Genomic DNA, 23,685 nt, shown 5'->3' with positions numbered 1-23,685 from the left:
TCCAAATGAGTAGCTTAGTCATAATAAATGAATTTTTAACCAATTTGGTCTCGTTTTTATATCCCTATACTTCTAAATCAAAACTAACCGCTGTACTCAGAAGAGCACTGCCTTCTGTATGTCCACAGGTGTTCTGTTGTAAACGCGGTGCGCTTAGTCTTTATTCAAGGCAGCGAAGGGAATATCCAAACGGTTATGATGTCCACAGCTGTCACGCGGTGCGCTTAGTCTTTATCTAGAACAATGTACCATTACCATATCTAAAGTTCCTAATAAAAGGGATCATCTATACTGTTTTTATACTACCCTCTCAACAAATACATCAGTTTTAAACAAAAATCACTCTGTTCATGTACAATATTATTTATTATGATGTATTGTAGTGTACCGGTACATTGTTTTTGCATAATCTTTCATTGTTGAATGGAGATAAAGCGACACTGGTGTGGTATTAGTGTTTTCACTGTAGCGTTTTCACCGGAAAATGATAAATAATTTAAAAATACGGTAAAATTCACGAGGAATAGCTTTTGTTGTTGTTGCTGTTTTTAGATAAAGGGATATACACTGTATTATAAGCTTTAGATATTCCCTTCGCCATCTTGAATAAAGACAAAGCGCTGTGGACATCATAACCTTTGGATATTCCCTTCGCTGCCTTGAATAAAGACTAAGCGCACCGTGTTTACAACAGAACACCTGTGAACATACAGAAGACAGTGCTCTTCTTTGTATAGCGGTTGGTCTCGATTCAGAAGTATAGGGATAAAACAAAGAGACCAAATTGGTTAAAAATTCATTTATTATGACTAAGCTACTCATTTGGAAATGCTATCATAGCTTGATAAGCATATCTATGCCCGACAAACAAAATGACACCGAAAAGGTTTTGCCACCTCAGGTGGTACCAATATCTGGCCTAGCCCATGGACTATACCAGAAAGAGGGCGAATGATGCTGACTTTGTCATGGTTTGCCTAGGTTACTTGCATTAGTAATTAAACAATATTGTTGGATCAACAAGGCGCATTGTGTCATTTGAGGAACAAAGATGGCAGACAATCCTATATGATTATGTCTTTTGATAAGTGTTATTATGTGCAAACCATTTTTGACAGTTGTGGCAATATTGAAACCTATAATCTTCCTGTGTACTCACGACTGTCATCAGTGCTTTCTCCTTGTCAATGGAGACCTGTGGTTTATTGCATTCTCATTTTCATTCTTTTTTTAGCTTAAATGAATTATGAGGCATTGCCTGATGTCAAAATATATATTTGTATGTTTGTATGTACAGCTGTAGGTATGTGCCTATGTGAATGTGTGTGTTGTGTGGAAAACCTGTGCTGCACAGCACAGGGCGTCTCAGTGGTGGTTAGTCATATTTTGGTATGAACCTACACGTGGGCACATGTTTAAGATAGCAATGTCAAGGACATTCGTGTTTTCTCTGCCACCATTCGTTTATGATATCATGAAAAGGACATTGTGCGGTGGGGGCAGCAGACATAGTTTCTGTTCCCCTACCATCTGACACAACGAAGTAAAATGCAGGCCCCAACATTATCTACTCTGTTGATATATATATGTTTGTTCACTTATAACAAAATTTTGATATTAATAGAGACAGTTGAAACTGCCTATCCTTAGGACTTTGTTATAATGGGAGTCAACTGCTTATATTGGTGCTTGGAAACGGCGGGGCGATAATATTGACAATAACACTGCCATCTGGAATAGCAGTGCTAAAACTGATGAAGAGGTTGTCCTTGCCATTTAAGATGTAAATTTCTTATTCCAGATCAGTGAAATGATGAATAATGCTGCCCATGCACATGCAAAGTTTTTAATGCAGGAAAAAAACAAAAATCTTTCAGGGATTGAAATTCACACAATAATGCATTGAGCTTTTTAATAATAAACAAGTGTTAGATTTAGCATCCACAGTATGGCTGACTGCCACTAATTGGACTGGTGCATAAAATACACTGCCATTATTTCATAGCCCGATATGCCAGTTTTAGTTATAAAATACTGTATATTGAATGGTTATACTTGCTGTCAGTGTGGCTGATATTGTGTCAATATGGAGCTATGAAAACTTTACTGTTGAAAATAAACCCTAAATGCATTTGAAAATATATCTTTGAGCAGATTGACTATATTCCAGTTCAAATGGAAACAAGAGAAGGATCTGTTGTTTATTGATTAAAAATTTTGTTGAATTTCTTTTTCTAGAGAATATCAGTACAGTATACAAAACGACCTGGAAATGCTAAATTGACCTGTAATTCATAATCAACCATGCATGCATCATGCGCTGTTACATTTGGTATAAGAAATTTCCCTAGGGAAATTTCTTAGCAGACGGATATCACATATTTCACATAAGAGAATCAAGACGAACAAGGAAGACATTACTTGCAGTGGAAATTTCTGTGAATAGATTGATGATATTTATTCTCTATATGTCACATTTAATTAGTAAATGTTGAACAAATCCGTATCATTCAGTTGCACCATGATGATATCTGAAGTGTCAATAAGTACTCCCTCTGTTATTTGTATTCATAATCATTTGTATTGGACTACCTTGATACATTTCGCTGTAATTTCGAATAGATTATTGCTTACATAATGATTCTCTTCCCCACTACCCCACGTCCTTACTGTGATAATGATACTATGTACTACTACTCTTGGAACTGCTACTACTAGTATTATAACTGCTACTACCACTTCTAAGAGCACCTATTGCTGTTATTACTACTGAAACCATTGATGATGATAACAATGAATACTGCTGCTATTACTACTACTGATAATAATGATAATTTTGATGCATGGGATGGGATGGCATGGGATTACACTGAGTTGGAGATTGCTGTAGCAGCCAGAATACACTTAGGGTTCTTATTCAGTGCACTCCCGTTGTAATGAACACGCTTATAATGAAATTCTGGTTACAACGAAGTAAAAATTCAGGCCCTAACATTAGCCGCTCTATGTTTTTATCATTTATTTTGTTTGGTTACAACGAAATTTTGATCTCACGAAAGAAACCTGGCAGTCCCAAGGACTTTTGTATATGTTAAAGCTGCAAAGCAGCCTTTATCAGGAACATGGAACGACAACAATGCAGACTTGAATTTTAGTCAATTTATTGAAGTGCATTTACCCAAGTGATCGATTCTTAGCAGTGGGATGAATTTATTATCATTATAGGTATCGGTGGCTTTGTATGAAAATAAGTGTCGTTATAAAAGAAGTAGACTGCTGAGTTCAAGTTCAAAGGTTTCTCTTATCACTGGAGGTCTGAGAGGAGTGTATCGAAAGTCGTGATCAATGAGTAACTAACTTCAGTAGTTTTTTTTTTTTCTTGTACTTTAGGGTGTAATAACATAGTTGCACATGAGTCTTGAGCAAGCCTTTTCTCTGAAAGTGATTATGATGAGAGTTTATTGTTGCTTGAGTGTTACAAATAAAGCTTGCCACAATTTGAATCATACTATCGTCCTTTCCCTCTTGCTGATAATGACTATATGTCATGATCTGCAACCGGCAAATGTTAAACTGTACAGTGTACCAAGGAAAACGGGATATTTTGAAATTCTTTGACTTACTGCTTGTTACTTGAATTTGCGTGAAAAGGGGTTTTTCTCTTGTTAGGAAATGTTTACTAGAAGTTGTTATTATGTAGCCTATCAAACACTGTTGACATGTCAATGAGTCCTTGAATACTTCTTCATAGGATATCGAATTGTTGATTCATGCTGTACTGGCATAAATTTCAACAGTGTGATATGTATCAGATGTCCATTTCCAGCCATCTGACCATGTGCTCATGTGTCGTGATGTATTTCCCAGGTTAAATGGTCATATGGTTGTCTAATGTCATATTACTACTCAACATAATGTCGTACGCATGAATGATCAGTTCTGAAGTGTCACGTTGCCATCCAGAATGGAAGTAAAATTTCAGAGTAGGACACATATTTTTGTATGGTTATATTGTACATCAACAGAAGAGTAGTGATTAAAATATGTGACTTTTTATTGCCAATGAATAGACGGAAACAGGTGGTCATTGTGTCAGCAAGAATTTCTTGTGTCTCACATTGTGAAATATTTGAAGCCTCACCAACTACATGTTATAAACCAATGTGTATGGACTATTTCCCCCCAGAAATTCGATTTTTACCCAGAAATTCAATAGCCCTTGTCAGTAATGCCTCTGACAGTTCTCAATTTACATTCCTAAAAAGCTTTGCAAAAGGCTTCTGAGAACATTCCCTAGGCCGGTTAATTCCATTCCCGCACTTAAAAATTGTTATGTCTCAGCTTCTTTGCAAGCACTCCTTACCCAAGCAGTCTATCACACAATTTATTCAAGATATGACTGAAACCATCGGTTGCACCGTTCCAGTGACTCAGTCATCCTGGTTAGTGATGAAAAGCCAAACACATTCTGTGCTAAACAGCGATATGTCTACGTTTTGATATGAGTGAATGTTCATTCATGATAATATTTGCGTGTTAAGTGTGCAGAGAGTTATATCATGTTTGATATATCATGGGCACTTTGTCGGCATCTACGACACAGGCCCACAAGTAAGGGCCCAAGCTGGCCACAATCGGCTTCTGGTCCGATTACCCTGCAGAGTGGTATGAAGAAGAAAATACCGAAGGACCAGCTAGAAACCATGGTGACCTGCAGAGCGATGCCCAGCTGCCTGAAGGCCAAAACTGTTGCAGGAAGCATCATAGCCCCGGCCATAAAACTGGAGAGCGCAGCCATGGTGTTGGCCGAAGAGAGTGTTGATATCGCATGTTCACTTCTTGCCGATCTGCCAACACCTGAGGCGCGCAGGTAGGCTACGCCATAGTGAAGCGTGAAATCGACGGACAGGCCGACAATGAGAGCTAATATTGATGCTTCAAAAACGTTGAGCTCCCACCCGGCACAGACCAAGCAGGCCAATGTGGTAGCGACGGCTCCACCTATCGACAGGACGACGAACACTAATATGACGAAGTTCCGGGTAGTAAGCAGAATCACCACAGCTGCAATGAGAATAGAGTAGCCTAGGGAACTGACTGCACCGTTTGCAAAGCTGAGAGTATTATCCAAAAAGTACGGTTGTTTTTCACCGATTGTGACAAACCAGCCGCTCTGGAGCCCAGGAGGAGCTGACGCAAGTTGTGAGGACACCCAGGACGAGGCATCATCCCAGAATATCTTCGTCTCTTTGTACTCAAACCGCTCCAGCACAGAGCTTTTAAACTGCACTATGAGAGCCGTAATTGAATTATTTGCGTCGAATCGTGGACCGGGCATCACCGATGAACAGAATCCTGGAGCACAACGGAGGGTCATTAACTTTTCGGTGCACTCCTGGAACAAGTCTGGTGGGTACGGGAAATCATCATGCGTCTTACCACAGCAGGGAAATCGCCAGGCCTCTGCGCTGCCGTCCGCACAGGGCTCTTCCAGGAATTCTTTAAGGGACTCCACGAAGCAGTCCTCGTACACCGAGTCTTGGTAGAAACTCTGGTTGCGTACCGACGAGCAAAAGGCAAGGAGCCACTCCTGAGAGTCTTGCTGGAGGAGGTTGAAGGACTTATCCATCACCAAATATCCACGATCGTACGGGTCCCAATGATTACCGTTATCAATGGGAACCACTCCCCAAACAACGATGATAGGGAGATTGGAGGATTTTGCCCTCTCGAAGTCAAATTCATCCATCAAAACGTGCTCATACATCTCGAGAGGATGGCTGAGTTGGTATAGTTGGAGCCCTCCTCTTGTCGGGAGAGTCAGCCGTGGGGAGACAAATATAACAACGAATGAAACTACAATGAGAGAGGAAAACAATGGAAGCCATAGAAATCGCAATTTGAACACACCTTTAGGGAGATGCACTCTGAATACTCTTTTGAATAATCCCTTTACACGACGTGACCACTCAGCTGCCCAAATTCGAATTTTTAGGTATTTAATGGTATCGAATCTGGACGAGGCAATACATATCCGCTTGAAATATCTTTCACCGATAATAACGGCAGGTGGGAGCCAGAGCACAGTCAGGATGTAATTACACAAGATCACCATTCCCGAGTAAATCCCAAAGACTCGGACAGTCGCCAAGGAGCTTGTGGCAGTGACGAATAGTGCAGAAGCACTAGTAAAACTTGTAACGAACATGGTGGCAGACGCTTCCTCGAGTGTCTTCTGTACTACTGACCACGTTAACCCTACTGGGGATCCTCTTTGGTTCTCTCTTAGGATGTCGTGAAAAATAAAGGCGTCGTCTGCCCCGATCGCGATCACCAAAATTATCGTCAAAAGCATCATATATAAGGGAAAGAATGGAAAGTCAAATACTATATAGTGAAAGAAATAACCTAGGATAAGAGAGAGTGCCATCTGTAGCAGAAACATTACTGTCACGAAGATAGACTCCATGTGCAGCCAAATTATGGCCGTGACTACAGCGCCCCCAAGGCCAATGTAGACGAAGTCCGTGTGAAGGATGTCGGAGTAGGTGGTAAGCTTGACCCTTAAAATGTCCACTCCAATGCCGAGCACTTTGGTTATGCCGTCGTCCAACGTTCTGCCGTGGATGTTGTCGAGGAAAATTGATCGAACCTCTGCGGCCCTGTCACTGAGGGGATACACATGGAGTGTCATTTGTAAATTGATTGCCCCTTCATTTACTGCATCAGAGTCAAACTCACTAGGTGTGAGGTAGAAGAAGATAGAGTAGATTGCGTCCCATTCAGTACATTCCAGAGGTATGCCGACGCAATTTCTGGAAGTACTGCAACCAGCCCGTAACTGTCCTGAAGAATAGAAAGGAGCACAACGCAACAAAAGCTTGTTGACGTGATTAACGTCTCCCTGCGTGATGTGATAGCACGAGCTCTTGTTTGCAAGCAGTGCTACATAGTTGGCCACGGACCAGGTGGCGCAGCATGATCCTTGCCCGTCTAGTGCGCACGCCGCCTGAAAATGTGTCGTCTTGCGGACAATGACGTCATCATGGCGGCACATAGAGATGAGACTTTCAGGTGTGAGCAATCGGGATTGCGAAGACGATTGTTGAAAGACTATTCGAAATCCGTTGGGAGCTGGAAAAAATATAAATTCGAATCATTATTCAATTTAAGCAAAGCGTAGACGCATTCCAGTTATTCATATAGTGCAAATGTATAAAGATATACAATGTATGACGCTGAAAAAGTAGCCTTACTTGTTTTATCTACTATATGAGACACATGCATACAATAATAAATAAAATGAAAGACCATCATCCTAAACAGAAATCATTTTTCTGCTAATAGTGAAGAACATTTCTGTACAGTGCGTATCAACAAAAGAAAAAGAAAAAAAGTAACCCAACTTTGGAGGGCTATTGTCAGCTATGGAGAGCTCAATTTTGGTTGTGAGGAAAGACGAACTCTTCCTCTTACCATTGGTACCTAATTATGTAAACTTATTATGTCATGCATGACTGAGCACATGAACTGCAAAGACAATGACAAATTGCCCTTTGTCCAAGTTTGAGTGTCACATGAAGGAACAATGAATGTCTCACTGGATGAATGAGATTTCTCAATGAAAGTGGTCAAATTAACAGGGTAGCCTGCGTGACTGCAGGTTTGCGTTTAGGGTTTTTCTTTTAACCTTTAATGGGTCCAGACCCTTCAACATGGCCATTTTGTTGATAACTTGGTCACTCCCTCAAAGGTAAACCCATTATCCATTTTCTCCCTTCATTTTCGAAACATGGTTTGTCGCTACAAACTATGCGTGGAATATGAACAAAGAAAATGGACTGTGTAGGTCGGCCTCGTGGGAGTGACCAAGTTATCGGACAGGCGGTCATGTTGCAGGTTTAATATGGACCATAAAATGGTATAAGAATCCCTGAACACAAACCTTAACACAAACATGCATTCGTACAGGCTGGCCTGTTGAATATTTGGACACTCTCACTGACAGATCTCATCCATTCAGTGAGACATGCAGTGTTCCTTCATGTGACACTCAAACTTGGAAAAAGGGCAATAAATTTGTCATTGTTGTCTTTAAAGTTCATGTGCTCAGTCATGCATGACATTTGTCAACATAATTAGGTACCAATGGAAAGAGGAAGAGTTTCTCTTTCCTCACAACCAATGTTGTGCTCTCCATAGCAGACAATTAAGAAATGGTAGCTCTCCGAAGTTGGATTCCTTTTTTTATACGCACTGAATAGAGTCCGCGCCACCATGCATGCAGCGCATGATCTTTTCCTGTTCACGAAGTCGCAAATGCGCATCATTTCCTATGCTCTCTCTCTCCCCTGTCTCCTATGCTACACTACAGTAGTTTCTCAAAGTGAAAACAACAACGAAATATTCAGAAGTAATTAAAATCATATGCATGTAATGATAGTAATGACAATGATGCTAATAACATGTAATAATAATAATGATAATTTCATTATGACCTATATTGCGCCAAATCCACTCTTCGGAGAGCTCTAAGCATATACTTTCTAAAATTTTTAAGTGATCCTGAGGTCACTCCAAAATTAGTGTAAATAAACATTAATTTCACTCAAATTCACTCTAATTTCACTCTACACTCACTCCTTTTTTTCTGTCATTCACTCCTTCAAAAGTGAACATTTTCACTCGTGGATAGGCCTACATTATTTTCAACCAGCACTGACAGTGCTCACTCTCCGCTCCCTACGGAGCATTCCAGGCAGTCGCCATTTTAGGCGTGCACATGCTGATCAACCCATATTCTCACCCTACTGGGTACCCGTAATACACTGTTGCAACAATTACCTGGATTTCCACAAATGTTGACGGAGTCGACGCTTGTGGAGGGTTGTTCGGAGGGTTGTTCGGAAGGTCGTTTGGAGGTTGTTTTTTTGGAGGGTTGTTTTGGTTCGGGAGGTGGTTTGTCCATTGGAGAGACGGGCAATAATGGCTGAGTGAACGACTCAACGCTGGCGCTGGAGACAGACTGGATGAGATTCCTCGGCGAGATGGTCAGGATGTCATCATCTTTCCTTAGGAGTATCTCAAGGGGAATGAGACGGTTTTTAATCTCTGTCCCTCGGGACTCGATTCCCTGTGCGATAGAACGATAAAGAATCAGTGGGAAGAAATACATGTACCGGTACTTGTATATTTATAGGGGAATTGTGCTTTTGAAGGGAAATAAAAAGTAGTTCCTACTGACAAGAAAATCAGCTAACGCAAGTTATCAGTCAACCAATGCGTTAAACGACCAATAAGCAATATGTCTCCTGTATTTTGTACGGGGAGTAAGTTTTCCCCCTTCGTAACAACACACTTGCACTGATAGACAATTTCGCATACTAGTAGTCAACTTGAGCAGAAAAACGTTATTTGTACCAACAGCCATATTGGTTTGGTAATCATCTGTACAGTGTAATGATTATTTACATAATCTTAATAAGTGCTGCTTGCCAGCACATCCACCTGACGGCAAACCTGCTTTTTAGCAATATTAACAGATTAATTTTTTTTTTTCATACGTTCAATGCAAAACAGTGAAATAAGTATGCTTCCCTTTTAAACCGGCATTGACAGACCATTCTTGCCACCTGCTGCTCTGCGCAAATTCATAATTTGTGTGAATATAAATTCCATAAATGGTCATATTATGTATGGCTGGCGTATTATGCAGTGTGTCTCTTACAGTTAGAAACAAGCAAAGTGCCCTTCCAGCGATTCGTTCCCACGGAACGAATATACAGGGCGGAACGGATAATTGATTATGCTATATGACACCGCATCTATAAAACCGTGAAATATTAAAGAGATCGCTCGGGATAACACTGAAGTAAACAACACATTTCAGGGCAATATTCTTCCCGCGCGACCTAAACAACTAGAAAGGTTAAAATACCTCGAATGTCCCCCCCCCCCCCATAACGCATGAAGTATAATGACAAACCGAACTCGCTCTTTAACCTAATTCAACTGCCTCTCTGGAAATATGTTGTCCGATGCCTATATATATTTTCCATAGGATATTATTCTCTGCATAATGTGCATGAGAGGTTAACACCCGATAACATAAATACAATGTACACACACACACACACACTAAAGCACTAAAGCACCAACTTTGACGATACACATACATAATTTTTCTCTTGAATACACAATTCCCTTGCTTGTTTTTTCTTTTCTTCATCTTCCTTCTCCCCTCACTCTTTCTCTTTTCAATCCCTTTACAAAGTTATGTTGAGAACCAGCACAACCTTACCTTTCTTTCTTTACAATGATTTATTGATAGACATTACAACTCTTGTTCAATATCAAATAATAAGAAAGTATTACATAGGCAACTAATACAGCACACGGGCAAGAGCCTATATAGACGTATTGTTGGTGATTTCCTAATACATGTACAACATTTAGAAGTTTGAGAAGAAATTGAGATGGAGAGAAATTTGTATGTAAAGCATCTGAAATTTAAGCAAAAAATAACTTTGAATGGAGGGAGAAGTGGGAAAGTGATGGTGTCACAGTTTACCCGAGCACCCCCAAATTTCATAATGGCGGCTAACATCACAATTGAGTTAAATTTTGCAAAATCTATTGATGTAAATTAACTCATAAGTCCTTCATAGAGAGTGCGATAAGACTTGAAAGTTGATTAGTTCAATACTTTTTGAGATATGAGAGATGTTCCACTTCTCCCGCGTCTCAGTTCATCCCACTCACCCTCTTTCTAATTAAAAAGATACGTGTGTATAAAACCCTATGTACGACAAGGAATGGCAACTTTTCTGTGTAAAACTAGATTTTAGACACAAAAGTATACTGTTTGGATATATATTATGCAAGTTACATAGTTGTTGTTATTGTTTGAAGTAAAAAAAAATACGAGTTGTGAATACTTTCATGCATCTAATTTCTTTAACCAGAAGATCTGTGTTTTGATTTTGTTGTTGTTGTTGCTGTTGTTTGCCGCAGTCACTGTCTTCTAGGCATTCAAATTCAAGGGATGGTATATAGGCCTAAATAGCTTTGGCTAAGATAGGGCTTCGATTTTTTAATTAGAAACCTCATGCAATATGAAAGAGCTTACAAACTTTGAACAAGCTTTGAAATGGCTGAGATATTCTAAAACAAAGAGGCCCTGATTAAAGGGGGGGGGGGGGGACCCACTATTTATTTGGCCCTAGGCCTATATAATTATACTGTTTATGGATATCTCAGCCATTTCAAAACCAAATCGATTTTTATACAAAACACTTTGAATTTCTCTTAACCATGCTCTTTATTATTTCTTAGATGATTTCTAATTATCTTGCAAAAAGTTAAAATCTGCTCTCCCATCTCAAACAAAACTTTATTATCCATTTAGAATACCTTGCCTGCATGAAATTAATTTCTGTGAAAGACATTGACACTCCAGATCGATAGTGACATCCCCCCCCCACTCAGACACAAAATAAAAACAGGGACGAACTGCAAGCGCGCCTTACAAAAACAAACAAACAGACAAACAAATAACCCGCCACTTGAGGTTGTATACAATAAATAAAAGATGATAATGTACATATCGATGTTGGCCATTTTTATTCTTCGTGGTCATAATATTTGTGATTCTGATTGTGATTCTTAGTGCTGAAAAATAACCATTATGATTATGAAGGTGGACGATGTGAGCTCATATACACGGACCTGCTGCATGACGATCATCCCATCTACAGGAAGGATTCATTCGTTCCAGGCGATTTAAAGCAGATTGGTTGGCATGACAAACAAAGTCAGAGATTTAATACACCGAGATGCATGTCTCATGACCACCCATGACCACGTTGAAGTGACGACAGAGATTAGTAATCCCTTTAGGGTTTCTAATTGGAAACTTTGTACCATTGGGTGAAGTTAGAGATTTGGAGAAGCTCATTGGCTTTGGAGGTTGACTGGAAGGAGTACATTGTGGTGTAGGGGTGTTTTCCCCACTACCACGCGTAATGAACGTACGGTAGAGAACCGGAACGAATCGGCGAAGGGGGATCGTATCGGCTGCGAGGCAAAAACCACGCCGATTGGAACCGGGGGATCCGATATACCGGCCAAATTCCGCCGATTCGTTCCGGCGGAACGAATACATTGGCCGGAACGGATATGCTATGACACCGACAATGTGAAATATTCAAGAAATCGCTCGGGATAGCACTAAAATAAACAACACATTCAGCGCAATATTCTTCCCGCGCGACCTCAAAAACTGAAAAGGTTAAATTTACCCCTAATGGCCCCCAATAACGCTTGAAGCAAAATGATGACAAACCGAACCCGCTCATTAACCTAATCCAACTGCCCCTCTGGAAATATGTTGCCCGATCTCTATATATAATTTTACATATAAGATATTATTCTCTTCATAATGTGCATCAATGGAGAGATTAGCACCCGATAACATACAATTTACAAACACACACACACTCAAAGGCACCAGTTTTGACGATACACATACATAATTTGTCTCTTGAATACACAATTTCCTTGCTAGTTTTTTTTTTCTTCACCGTCCTTTTCCACTCAATCTTTTCTCTTTGCAATCCCTTTGCAAAGTTATGTTGGGAACCAGCACAGCCTCACTGAAATATCTTTTTAAAAATGATATTCAGTTCAATAGGATCAACATCCAGAGCTGTGTGACCCCTTTTTTCATTTTTTTTTTCACCACAAAACACCGAATTCTTCATAGTAGTTCTATTTTCCATGGAATATTGTTCTCTGCAGAGACTTACACCTTGAAAACACACACTGTACGACCTATATGTTTATCTGCCCCTTTTTTAAATGATCCAATGGGTAATACACACACAAAATAAAACCCGACAAATTTCAACGATACGCTTTACATCGATTCCCACATACTTTTTTCCCTTCTTCTCCCTGTTCTGTAATTCTTATTTCTAAATTGTTACAACACACATACACACACACACACACACACACACACACACACAAGCGAGCGATCACACATACACAAACTATAGTGATAGCAAATAAAAAATTGACAAATTAATAAACAAACAAACCACGTGCGAAACAGTGATTAGACGTGGTATAAAACAACACAAACATTTCTTTCTTTCTTTCTTTTTTATAATCAATGACTTACCACTGAAGCATCATCAAATTTGGGGAAGCCGTGCTCTATGACGACTAAGGCACCAAGTGACATCACGACGACGAATTCCAACAGACAGAAGAAGACGGGATAGTTCCAGTAAAATTTCGCCAGTCTTTGCATAGTGGATATATGATATGGATACCGGGTATTGTAGATATTTCAAAAGAAAATCCTCAACAGAGGATGTTATGTGGTAACAAACAATGCAAGGAGGAAGAATGTTACAAAGAAGTTTTCATAACTCCATGTGATTTTCGTAAAAACCAATCGTTGAATGTTAGCAGGAATGAGCGCAAAGCGTATTATCTGTGAATATACTAATTAGCGCTAATAATGATAATCAAAATGGGTATAATGCAATCGGAAACGTTCTTCTCGTGTCTGAATTGTAACTTGAACGCAAATGGTCATGATATAATTTAGGCACACTGAAAGTATGTATGTGTTTGTATGTGTGTATGTGTATGTGTATGTGTGTGTGTCTGTATGGTTGTATGCGTGTGTCTATGTTTGTGTGTTATGGTATTTTCTGAGGTGTTCAGTCAGTGAGCCTATGTATAATGACAATGGGCTCTGACTTTCAAAACAGATATCAGTGCCAAATTGTGCTATGCACGAATTGTCCGATTTTCCTCAAACTCTTACCGATGTTTTATACTGTTATCGAGCATCCACTCAATCAAAATGTGTATTTGGGTTTATTCCCATTTTATATTGGCATAAAACAATGTTTGAATCGGGCTTGAAAACTATTCAAAAAGAAACACTTAAAAAGGTCCATGAAAACTTCCACTTAACACTTGCAATTGCTGAATTTTATGCTGCCATTGCGGTAAAGTTTCAATTCAATGACTAAGTTGATAGGCCTACATGTATTCGAATTTTTGCCATTTGCGAGTTAAGTCCTTATTGCCGGTAATTATATTTTCCTAGTGGAGAGCAGTAGGCCTACACTCTTTTCACTAATTAATCATAAATGTTTGTCCTGCTATTGCAGTTAAGCGTCGATTGTATAGTAGATAACGCAGACTTCTAAGCTGTCGCCCTAAATTTCGAGTCACTGGTAAAAAGATAGCTCAGACTCCCGAGTTATGAAGGGCTTTGCAATTAACAATAAACCTGCTACTAGAAACGTAACATTTGAAATTGAAACTCGTAACTCGAAACACTCTACTAGAAGTTTAGAAACACACACGGCTTGTCCACGGCTTGTAGCCCCTTTTGCCGCCCAGGTAGACCCTTACCGATTACATATTAATTTTTCCTCTGGAAGCGATATGGTTTGGTGTTACCAAAAAAAAAAAAAAAAAAAAAAATCCCACTTTTCATCCTTGATAGTTCAAAAACTATATATCAGATTATACTGACATTGACATGAGCAATAGCTGAATAGTGTACAATTTTGTTGGAAGTAATTTAAAAACGATAGCATAATTCAGTTTCATTAAATTTAAGATTTATTTTTAAGTTAGGTTTCAGAATTTTGCTCTGTTTTCAACCGTCTGTACAAAATTGTAATTGTGCACAGGAGTCAATTGGTCTGTATGGGAGTGTGTGGTAAACACCCGGGCAGGTCCTGAATAATGGCCAGGATTGGAATGCTGATATTACATAGTCACGAGAAATTCCACTATCACAGCTAGTCTTTATTTATCCTGAAATATAATGTACTGTATATGCATGCAAGCACATGAAAACATGAGCATGTTTTGATAATGTACACGCATTTTACCCTTTACCACGAATTCAGACTAGCAGTGCCCAGGGCAATCCATCATGAACTATTAATAAATTATTTATGTGCATTTAAGCAAGAGACCATAAACCTATCATAGCAGGGAGGTGGGCTGCCTGAACCTAGTCAGCAGAGCTCTACAAAGGTGGTGCAACTGTATTTGTGTTATTCATGTCTATATTGTTCAGGGTCGCTGTAAGTACACACTCCCATACACATCATTGGTTCTTTTGTAAAGTTTAATTTTGTACAGAGGGTTCAAATTTGACCCAAATCTGGAATTTAAATTGAAAATTAATCATGGATTTAATGAAAGTAATTCATGCTCTCATTTTCAAATTACCTCCAATTAAATTGTAGACTATTCAGCTATTACTCATACCAATGACAGTGTTATCTGATGTAGAGTTTTTGAACTATTGAGGATCAAAGTGGGAAAAGCTGTTTAACACCTACTTTAATATATTGCCAACCCAATTACAGTGAACAAGGGGTTGGCACGCTACACAATCCTAGATCATGTAGATCATAGTATTTTCTTTAAAGCCAATGTCAGCCGGTGTTCGATATGACAAAGGTGCACTGTGTGTATGGATCAAGTAAAGCATATTGTCCTGGTGAAGTGTCTATGGATCAAGTAAAGAATATTATCCTTGAAGTGCCAATAATACTTACGTAGCTGAAATCGAGAACTTGCGCCGTTGTACGCCAGGTCCATCGATTTCGGGTGCGCCGGCATTTTGGACGGTGGGAGGAGGGGGTACCGAACTGGACATCGATGAAGAGAGAGCCATAGTATCATATGCAGTTCACAGATTTGTTATTATTGTAAATAAGACTCGTCACAAATACAGCGGGTTCAGGTTGCAAAGGCCGGTGATTATTCGCTGTACCTGTCACACTTGATTTCTTAAGAGAGCGCATGCTCTGTCAGACAAAAAATAAAAAATAAATGGAAATAAAAGAAAATTGATACAATAAAAATCTCTTTACGCCTCAGAAGTTTAATAAATGATAATTTGCCGGATATCTATTATTTGCCTCTTTTGTACACATTGCGTTGTCAAAACGCACCACCTCCCGCCATCAACCCCTTGTGGGGCCCACGTGGGCAAAAATGGGTAAAAGGTGGGTAAGTAGGGTTGGAGTTGGGCAAGGGCTACTTGAGAGTCATCATTCAAGGGGCCCTTGCGGGCCACCCAAGGGCAGAGATGGGGAAAGCTGAAAACCTTGGGCTCTACTGGGTCCTACATTGGTCTACATGGGGCCCCGTATGGGACCAAGAAGGGCATACTTGGGCTAGCCCATGACAACTAGAAAGAGATTAAGTGAAAATGAGGGTAAACATGTGGTACCCAATTAATGGCCACCAGCGTCCCATCGGGCATAGCCCATGGGGTCAATAAGACCCAGTGGCCAAACCATGAATTGGCTTCAATTGCGGCCAATAAAGTAGCCCATATTGCTCACATGGGCCCGTTACAGTCTGCCTACTTCAACCCGTATTTTACCCTAAATGGATCCCAAGTGGATATGTTGGCTGGGGTCGTGTTGCGCCGTAAAGATTATCTGCATTTGAACCACCCGAAGTAGAATTGTAGCCCCATTGGTATATCACTTTACTGACAAAATTATGATGATGTTATTTTGTATTGCTTGTGTGGATAAAAAATGTAAACGGCACTAAAGTTTATATATCGGCAAATAGATGCGAACTCTGAGGAGGCAGCAAATTTTTATTCCCCCTAATTCATATATTCATCTATCACTTTAAATTCTATTTCATCATATTCGTATGTTTGGGGGTTCACTATGTGAGTGTGCGTGTGCGTTGTTTGGAGTACTGGTGGAGTTCAGGGGCAGGAGGTGCTGTGCGGACTTTCCTACCCGACGACGGCAAGTACGAAACAGGGTAGAATTCCCTCTTTTTCTCCATGGTAAGAGATCACAAAACTTGGCATGCATTATGAGGAACAAGCGAAGCTCATTCATTTCATAATGTGTTTCTTTGCGCGCTATATCGGGTAAAACGGCCTTCGAACTCCTCTCACCTACAAGACGCATCGGTCGTGTTCAAACCGATCGACGCAGGCTTAGCTCGCGTTTGCGAAGATAAATCGCACAGTCCACACAGCAGAGTGGATGCAAGATAGCTGTCTGCTATGAGGGGTCGACCATTATCGAACAAGTGGCAGGTATCGGTCCACACTTACATTGTATATCTGTTGATTTCTGCAGCCAAGAACTTGGAAGAGGTCTCTAATCTCTACGAGCATGAGGGAGTCACCCTATAGGTACATTAGCATTAGAGTGAAGCCATAAAAAAGCACAGTCAGACGAGGCGGACATCGTAGTCTTGTTAAAAGAAGTATACTTTAAGACAAAATATGGCAAACACAAATAACACGATGACAATATCATGCGTCTGCTTATGAGCACAAACACGTTATCTAGTTCGCCCTCGTGATCTGCAGGTAGTGAGCCCTCTGGTGTTTTTAGTACATATCTCTGCGGATCAACCATATAAACTCGCCACGCATATAAAGAAAATAAAACTAACACACACACATAAACACATTCATACTTGGTGTTGCAAAGAAAAAGAAACATATCCCACTTTTGATCCTTAATAGCTCAAAACTATACATTAAATAACATTTCTCACTTTTGATCGTTAATACCTCAAAAACTATACATCAGATAACACGTTGCAGTCGTTAATACGAGTAACAGCTGAATATATGTACAATTTAGTTAGGTGATTTGAATATGAGAGCATGATTCAGTTTCGTTAAATCCATGATTGATTTTAAAGTCAAGTTTCAGATTTTGGTCAGATTCGAACCCTCTGTACAAAATTGAACTTTAGGGGAAGTGTGGGAGAGTTGAGCCACTGAAAGAGTTGATCCAGGCCACCTCACATCTTCATAGTCACTGACAGCAGTCAGCTGCTGCCATTTCTTGTTCATGCCTATGATTAACTATATACCAGTGTATGAGGCAGCCACGTTGGACGAGGCATGGCAAAATAGTCAAAGAAAAACCATTTTGGTCACCAAAAGTGAATGTTCACTTGTCAGATATGTGGTTTTCTCTCACACCTATGGTAGAGGATAAGTGCGAATCAATTGGAGTAGCAGATAGAGTCTGTATATCACTTGTTTCTTTCAGCAAATTTGAACATGTTTTGTGCGGTCACTTTCGTAGGTTTTGAGGGTTAGCTTAAATGGCGACTGTGGGAAGAGTTGTGCCAACATGTCGAGGGAGAGTTGTGTCTTGGCATTTATATGCCTTAGTTGGAAAGGAGGATTCTTAGTAATGAGGAGACATTGTTGAGATGATGTAAACTGTGTGAGTGCCTTTATTCAACTGGTTCTTCCAGTGTGTCCTTTGCACATGGGGCATATCATGTTACATCCAGCTACAGCTGGTAGGTTAGTCTTTGCTCAGACTCATCATTGCAAAGACTTTACAAACATAATACATGTATATCAACACATCTCCCTTTCTTTAAAAGGAGATAACATTGTTATCGACTATTTACATACACATTCATGACAACTTCTCAGAGTTTATTTTAACTCTTTTGACTTTCATGCATGTGCGTTTCAAACATCCAAAAATCTTTGCTGTAGTTTCAAAACTGAGTTCTTTGAGTTCAATGATTAGAGTTCATATGCGACAACCGGGTTTCACTGCTTCTTAGTGCGCGTATTTAATCATTCGCGTATTTTAACTAAATCCTGTCTTTACATTATCATTAGAGTCCATCATGTTTCAACTATTAACTCTAACAAATTCGCAAAAAGTTCTTCTCGAGCGGTCTTACTAATTCGCGAAAAGTTCTTCATCTCTAATTTCACTATTTACAAATCTAAGCGGATGGGAGGCTTCACGATGCGTCCACTTCGGGTAGATTTCACAGACGTCGCGTTTCGTGTAGTCTCGTCTACCATCGGGGCGTTGACGTTGTCGTCGTCGTCATCGTACCTCTGCGCTGGTTGTCGCTCGTCTTGGCATCGTCTAGGATCAGGTCGAAGATGACGCCTAATTCTGCGACGAATCTCGCCAGTCTCTGTCTGGACCAGGTACGACCGATGTGGTAGTGTTTTCTTGATGACACCACCTTGTGACCATCTGCCGGTATTCATGTCTTGGAGTTTGACATGATCTCCTACTTTCAGGTGGGGTAGGTCACGAGCATGTTTGTCGAAATGCTCCTTTTGCTTCTGTTTCTGCCCTTCTTTCCTTTCCTTCACCGAGCGAGCATTGATGTGCTGGGGGTCAAGGAGTTTTTCGGCCATAGGCAGATTTGTTCTGATTCGCCTGTTGAAGAGCAGTTCTGCTGGCGATTTTCCACATTCTAGTGGTGAGCTCCTGTAGACCTGTAGAGCTCGAAGGACTTCTTGTCCGCTGTGCTTGGACTTCCGCATCAAGTTTTTGACAATCTTGACGGCATTCTCTGCTTGTCCGTTCGACTGCGGGTGATATGGACTTGTGGTCGTATGGCGAAAGTCCCATTCTGCTGTGAATTGTTGGAACTCACGACTTGAGAACTGTGGTCCATTGTCTGTGATGAGTTCACACGGAGTTCCGTGGCGGGCGAATACAGCTTTCATACTGTTGATCACTGCTCTACTTGTTGTGGTCGACAGTGAACACAGTTCTATGTACTGTGAAAAATAATCCACAATCACCAGGTACTCCTTGTTGTCCAGCGTAAGCAGATCTGCGGCCACCTTTTGCCATGGTCTATCGGGTACCATGTAAGGTTGAAGGCTCTCTTTCTGCTGTTTTGGCTGGTACATGAGGCAAGCATTGCAGTTTTGCACCATTTCTGCTACATCGTGGTTGATCCGGGGCCAGTACAGGACATCTCTTGCACGTCTCTTGCACTTTTCAATTCCCAAGTGCCCTTCGTGGATCTTTTGCAGCATCTCACGTCTCATTGTAGCTGGTACAACAATCTTACTTCCTTTGAAGATGATGCCTTGTGCCTCTGACAGTTCACTTCTGATGTTCCAGTATTCTCTGACTGAGACTGGACACTGTTGTTTTCTCTCTGGCCATCCATCTCTGATGACAGCGAAGAGTTCTTGTAGTGCTGTGTCTTTCTTTGTCTCATCTACAAACTGGCTTCGTTTGTTTGACGTGACTGGCATGTTCATCACGACAGCATCTACATAGACTTTGATGTCTTCCTCTCTCATGACATCTGGTTTTGACTCTGGGTCGACCGCTCTGGAGAGGGTATCCGCTGTGTACATGTACTTCCTTGGTGTGTATGACACTTTCAAGTCATACCTTTGAACTCTGATGAGGAGTCGCTGGATGCGAAGGGGACAGTCACACAGGGGCTTGACGAACAGGGGTATTAGCGGCTTGTGATCCGTCTCTACCTCAACCTGTCGTCCATATATGTACTGGTGAAATCTTTCACATGAGTACGTGATAGCTAGCAGTTCTTTCTCGATCTGCGCGTATCTTGTCTCTGCATCAGTCATGGCTCTAGATGCATACGCTATAGGGACCCAATCTTGGTCATGCTTCTGAAGCAACACTGCTCCGAGCCCATTCTTTGATGCATCAGCTGACAGCTTGGTTGGTTTTGCGCAGTCGTAGAAATGCAGCACTGGCTCTGTTGTCAAGGCTTTTTTCAGCTCTTGCCATGCATGTTCCTGTGCATCGGTCCACACCCACTCATTCCTTTTCTCTAAAAGGCTCCTGAGGGGCTCTGATTTGGTTGACAAGTCAGCGATGAACTTTCCTTGGTAGTTGATCATGCCGAGGAATCTCTGGACATCCTGCTTGCACTGTGGTCTTTCCATGTTCTGTATGGCTGCCACTTTCTTGGGGTCAGGCTGAACTCCTTGATCACTGATGACATCTCCGATGAATGTCAGCTTGTTAACACAGAACTCACATTTTTCTCGGTTGAGTTTCAAGTTGTTCTTTCTCGCTGTCTCTAGAACTTCTTTCAGCCTGAGGTCATGCTCTTCCTTTGTAGCTCCCCATACAATGATATCGTCCATCATTGTGTTCACTCCTGGAATATGTGCGAAGAGCTGGTGCACTATCTTGTGATACACCTCTGGAGCACTGCATATTCCGAACGGAAGTCTCAGGAATCGGTACCTTCCGAAAGGCGTGATGAAGGTACACAACCTTGAGCTTTCATCATCCAGCTGAATCTGCCAGAATCCACTGGATGCATCTAGTTTACTGAAGTACTTCGCTCCGGCAAACTGCGCGGTTATTTCAGCTCTCGACGGTAGCTGAAAATGCTCTCGCTTTACAGCGCGGTTTAGATCTCGCGGATCTAAGCAAACTCGGAGTTGGCTGGTCTTTTTCGGTACGATCACGAGAGACGACACCCAGTCAGTGGGCGTATCTACGGGCTCAATGACGTTCATGCGTTCCATTTTGTCTAACTCTTCTTTGAGTTTTTCTCTCATCGGAAACGGTACTTTTCGGCATGCGTGTTGGACAGGTCTCGCATTTTCTGTCACTGTGATGTGGTGCTTACCGGGCACACATCCTAGACCTTCGAACACGTCTTCATAGTCTTCGACCGACATTTTTTCATCATGTGTGTTTTGTGCGACATTCAACACACGTTTCACCAGTTTCAACTTGTCACATGCTTGCAAACCTAGTAGTGGTTGACGATTTCCGGGAGTCACTAGAAACGACATATTCTCTGTCAAATTCTTGTGCATCACCTGTACAAAGCAACGACCTTTCACTGGAATTTCAACTCCACTGTACCCTGTCAACTTGACATTCACCGATGACAACTTTGGTTTTGGTTTCAACGTCTGATACACACTCTCTGGTAGTAGATTCGTTTGCGCGCCTGTATCTAATTTGAACAGCACTTGACGTTCATTCACCATGAGATTCACTTTCCATTCGTCACATGACTCCTGTGACTTGACGACATCAACAAGAAAACTCTCATCCTTGGAATTACTCTGTAGTTCATTTACCTGAACACGACTTTTGCAACACTTTGCGAAGTGATTCATTTTTCTACATTTTTTACACACCTTTCCTTGTGCAGGGCATGAATTCATGGCATGTCGATTGCCACACCTGCCACAAGCCTGGGAATTCTGACCTTGACTTTGACTTTGACTTTTTTGCTTCCACCTTGGAGGTTCTGATCTTTTACCGGGATTGACTGCCTTTTTCTTTTTGTTCAAAGCATCAACAGGGACTGACACATCTGCCTTTGAACCAAGCTCTTGTGCCTGAGCTCTGGTAATTTCAGCAGCACGACAAATTTGCAATGCCTTTTGAAGTGTCAAATCATCCTCTCTGAGCAAACGCTCACGCAAACCACCATCTGTGATTCCACAAATTATCTGATCTCTGATCAGACCATCAGTCAACTCTCCGAATTCACACGATTGTGCACGATTTCTCAATTCTGTGACATACTGATCAATGTTCTCACTCACACCCTGAGATCTGGTAAAGAATTTATGCCTCTCATACGTGACATTCTTCTTGGGAGTGCAATATTTCTCAAACTGTTCAAGCACTTTCTCCAACTTCATCTCATCACCCTCAGCAAATGTGAATGTGTTGTATATATCAAGGGCAGCATCACCTATCACATGCAACAACATTGATGTTTGTGCTTTATCATCTTTCCTTGACATTCCAGAAGCAACATTATACAGAGTGAATCTTTGCTTGAATCTCTTCCAATTCTCAGACAAATTACCCCTCAAATCTAGTGGTGCTGGTTGGGTTAAGTTTGCCATGTTCACTCTCTGAGCATCCACTCACATGAACAGTGTTAACAATTAGCAGAAAACTGTATCTTTTCAACAAGTTAACTTATGCTCAATCATCCAACACTTTCACGAGGTTAGTATGTTGCATCATATATGTGGCTAATCTAGGCTAAGGCCACGTCACTGGCTGTAGTGTTCCCAATACCTCATGCACTGTGCAGTCTGGTCAGTTGACCTCTAGAACTTTCTGTTCCGAGCTACCACAGTGCTGATGCAGGTCATTGGACACACAATACAGTCATGCACATTCAGGTATGTCATACACACACACACACACGCTGGGTTAGGGCATCTCAACACACTGCTGCTTGGCTACTGTACAGCATGCTAATGTACACATAGCTCCATGCATCCTCCACTCTTTCAAATGAAACGGTCTGGCCTGTTTCTTGCGTGGATTATTCCTTGTCCTAGTCCCTTCTGTACTTCAGAATGATGTAGACAGTTGACTGACACCATGACTTGGACAGTTGAACCACTCTGACACCATGTCTTGGCATTTATATGCCTTAGTTGGAAAGGAGGATTCTTAGTAATGAGGAGACATTGTTGAGATGATGTAAACTGTGTGAGTGCCTTTATTCAACTGGTTCTTCCAGTGTGTCCTTTGCACATGGGGCATATCATGTTACATCCAGCTACAGCTGGTAGGTTAGTCTTTGCTCAGACTCATCATTGCAAAGACTTTACAAACATAATACATGTATATCAACACAAGTTGTGCCATGGCTAAACCCTGTATTCCAATGGCTCAGCCCTCAGGTGGCTCAACCCTCCCTTCAAGTGGCTCAATGAGTGTCATTTTTTGGTCAAAGGAAACGGGTCTGCAATTGGATGAGGTGAGAAATATTGGAAAGGTATATGACTTGGTGTTCTCGCCAGGGGTGACGCCGTACGGGCGGTTTCTTCTTCCTCACACCAACAGTTGACTTATTACGCGAATCCACTCA

At 41.0% G+C, this 23,685-nt stretch overlaps 1 protein-coding gene across 1 annotated transcript; it reads right to left on the bottom strand.

The window, feature by feature from the left end:
- Positions 1 to 4,552: 4,552 nt before the first annotated feature.
- Positions 4,553 to 15,724, bottom strand: LOC140227421 (protein dispatched homolog 1-like). The gene is made up of 4 exons (XM_072307825.1): positions 15,606 to 15,724; positions 13,184 to 13,307; positions 8,845 to 9,133; positions 4,553 to 7,134 (listed from the first exon to the last, which is right to left on the bottom strand). The coding sequence occupies exons 1-4, from the start codon at positions 15,722 to 15,724 to the stop codon at positions 4,553 to 4,555; spliced, it is 3,114 nt and encodes a 1,037-aa protein (XP_072163926.1).
- Positions 15,725 to 23,685: the final 7,961 nt, after the last annotated feature.

This window comes from Diadema setosum, chromosome 4 (genome assembly GCF_964275005.1).
Source record: "Diadema setosum chromosome 4, eeDiaSeto1, whole genome shotgun sequence".
NCBI lineage: Eukaryota > Metazoa > Echinodermata > Echinoidea > Diadematoida > Diadematidae > Diadema > Diadema setosum.
Note: the sequence above shows the minus strand (reverse complement) of the source record. Positions and strands in the feature narration are given on the sequence as shown.

Bases quoted from the DNA above. Each gene is read 5' to 3' on its own strand.
- LOC140227421 (XM_072307825.1), bottom strand. From the start codon at position 15,724: ATGGCTCTCTCTTCATCGATGTCCAGTTCGGTACCCCCTCCTCCCACC. The intron at 13,308-15,605 runs GTAAGTATTATT...CACTATGCAAAG, and splicing joins AAGTTCTCGATTTCAGCTAC to ACTGGCGAAATTTTACTGGA. The intron at 9,134-13,183 runs GTAAGTCATTGA...TCTATCGCACAG, and splicing joins AATTTGATGATGCTTCAGTG to GGAATCGAGTCCCGAGGGAC.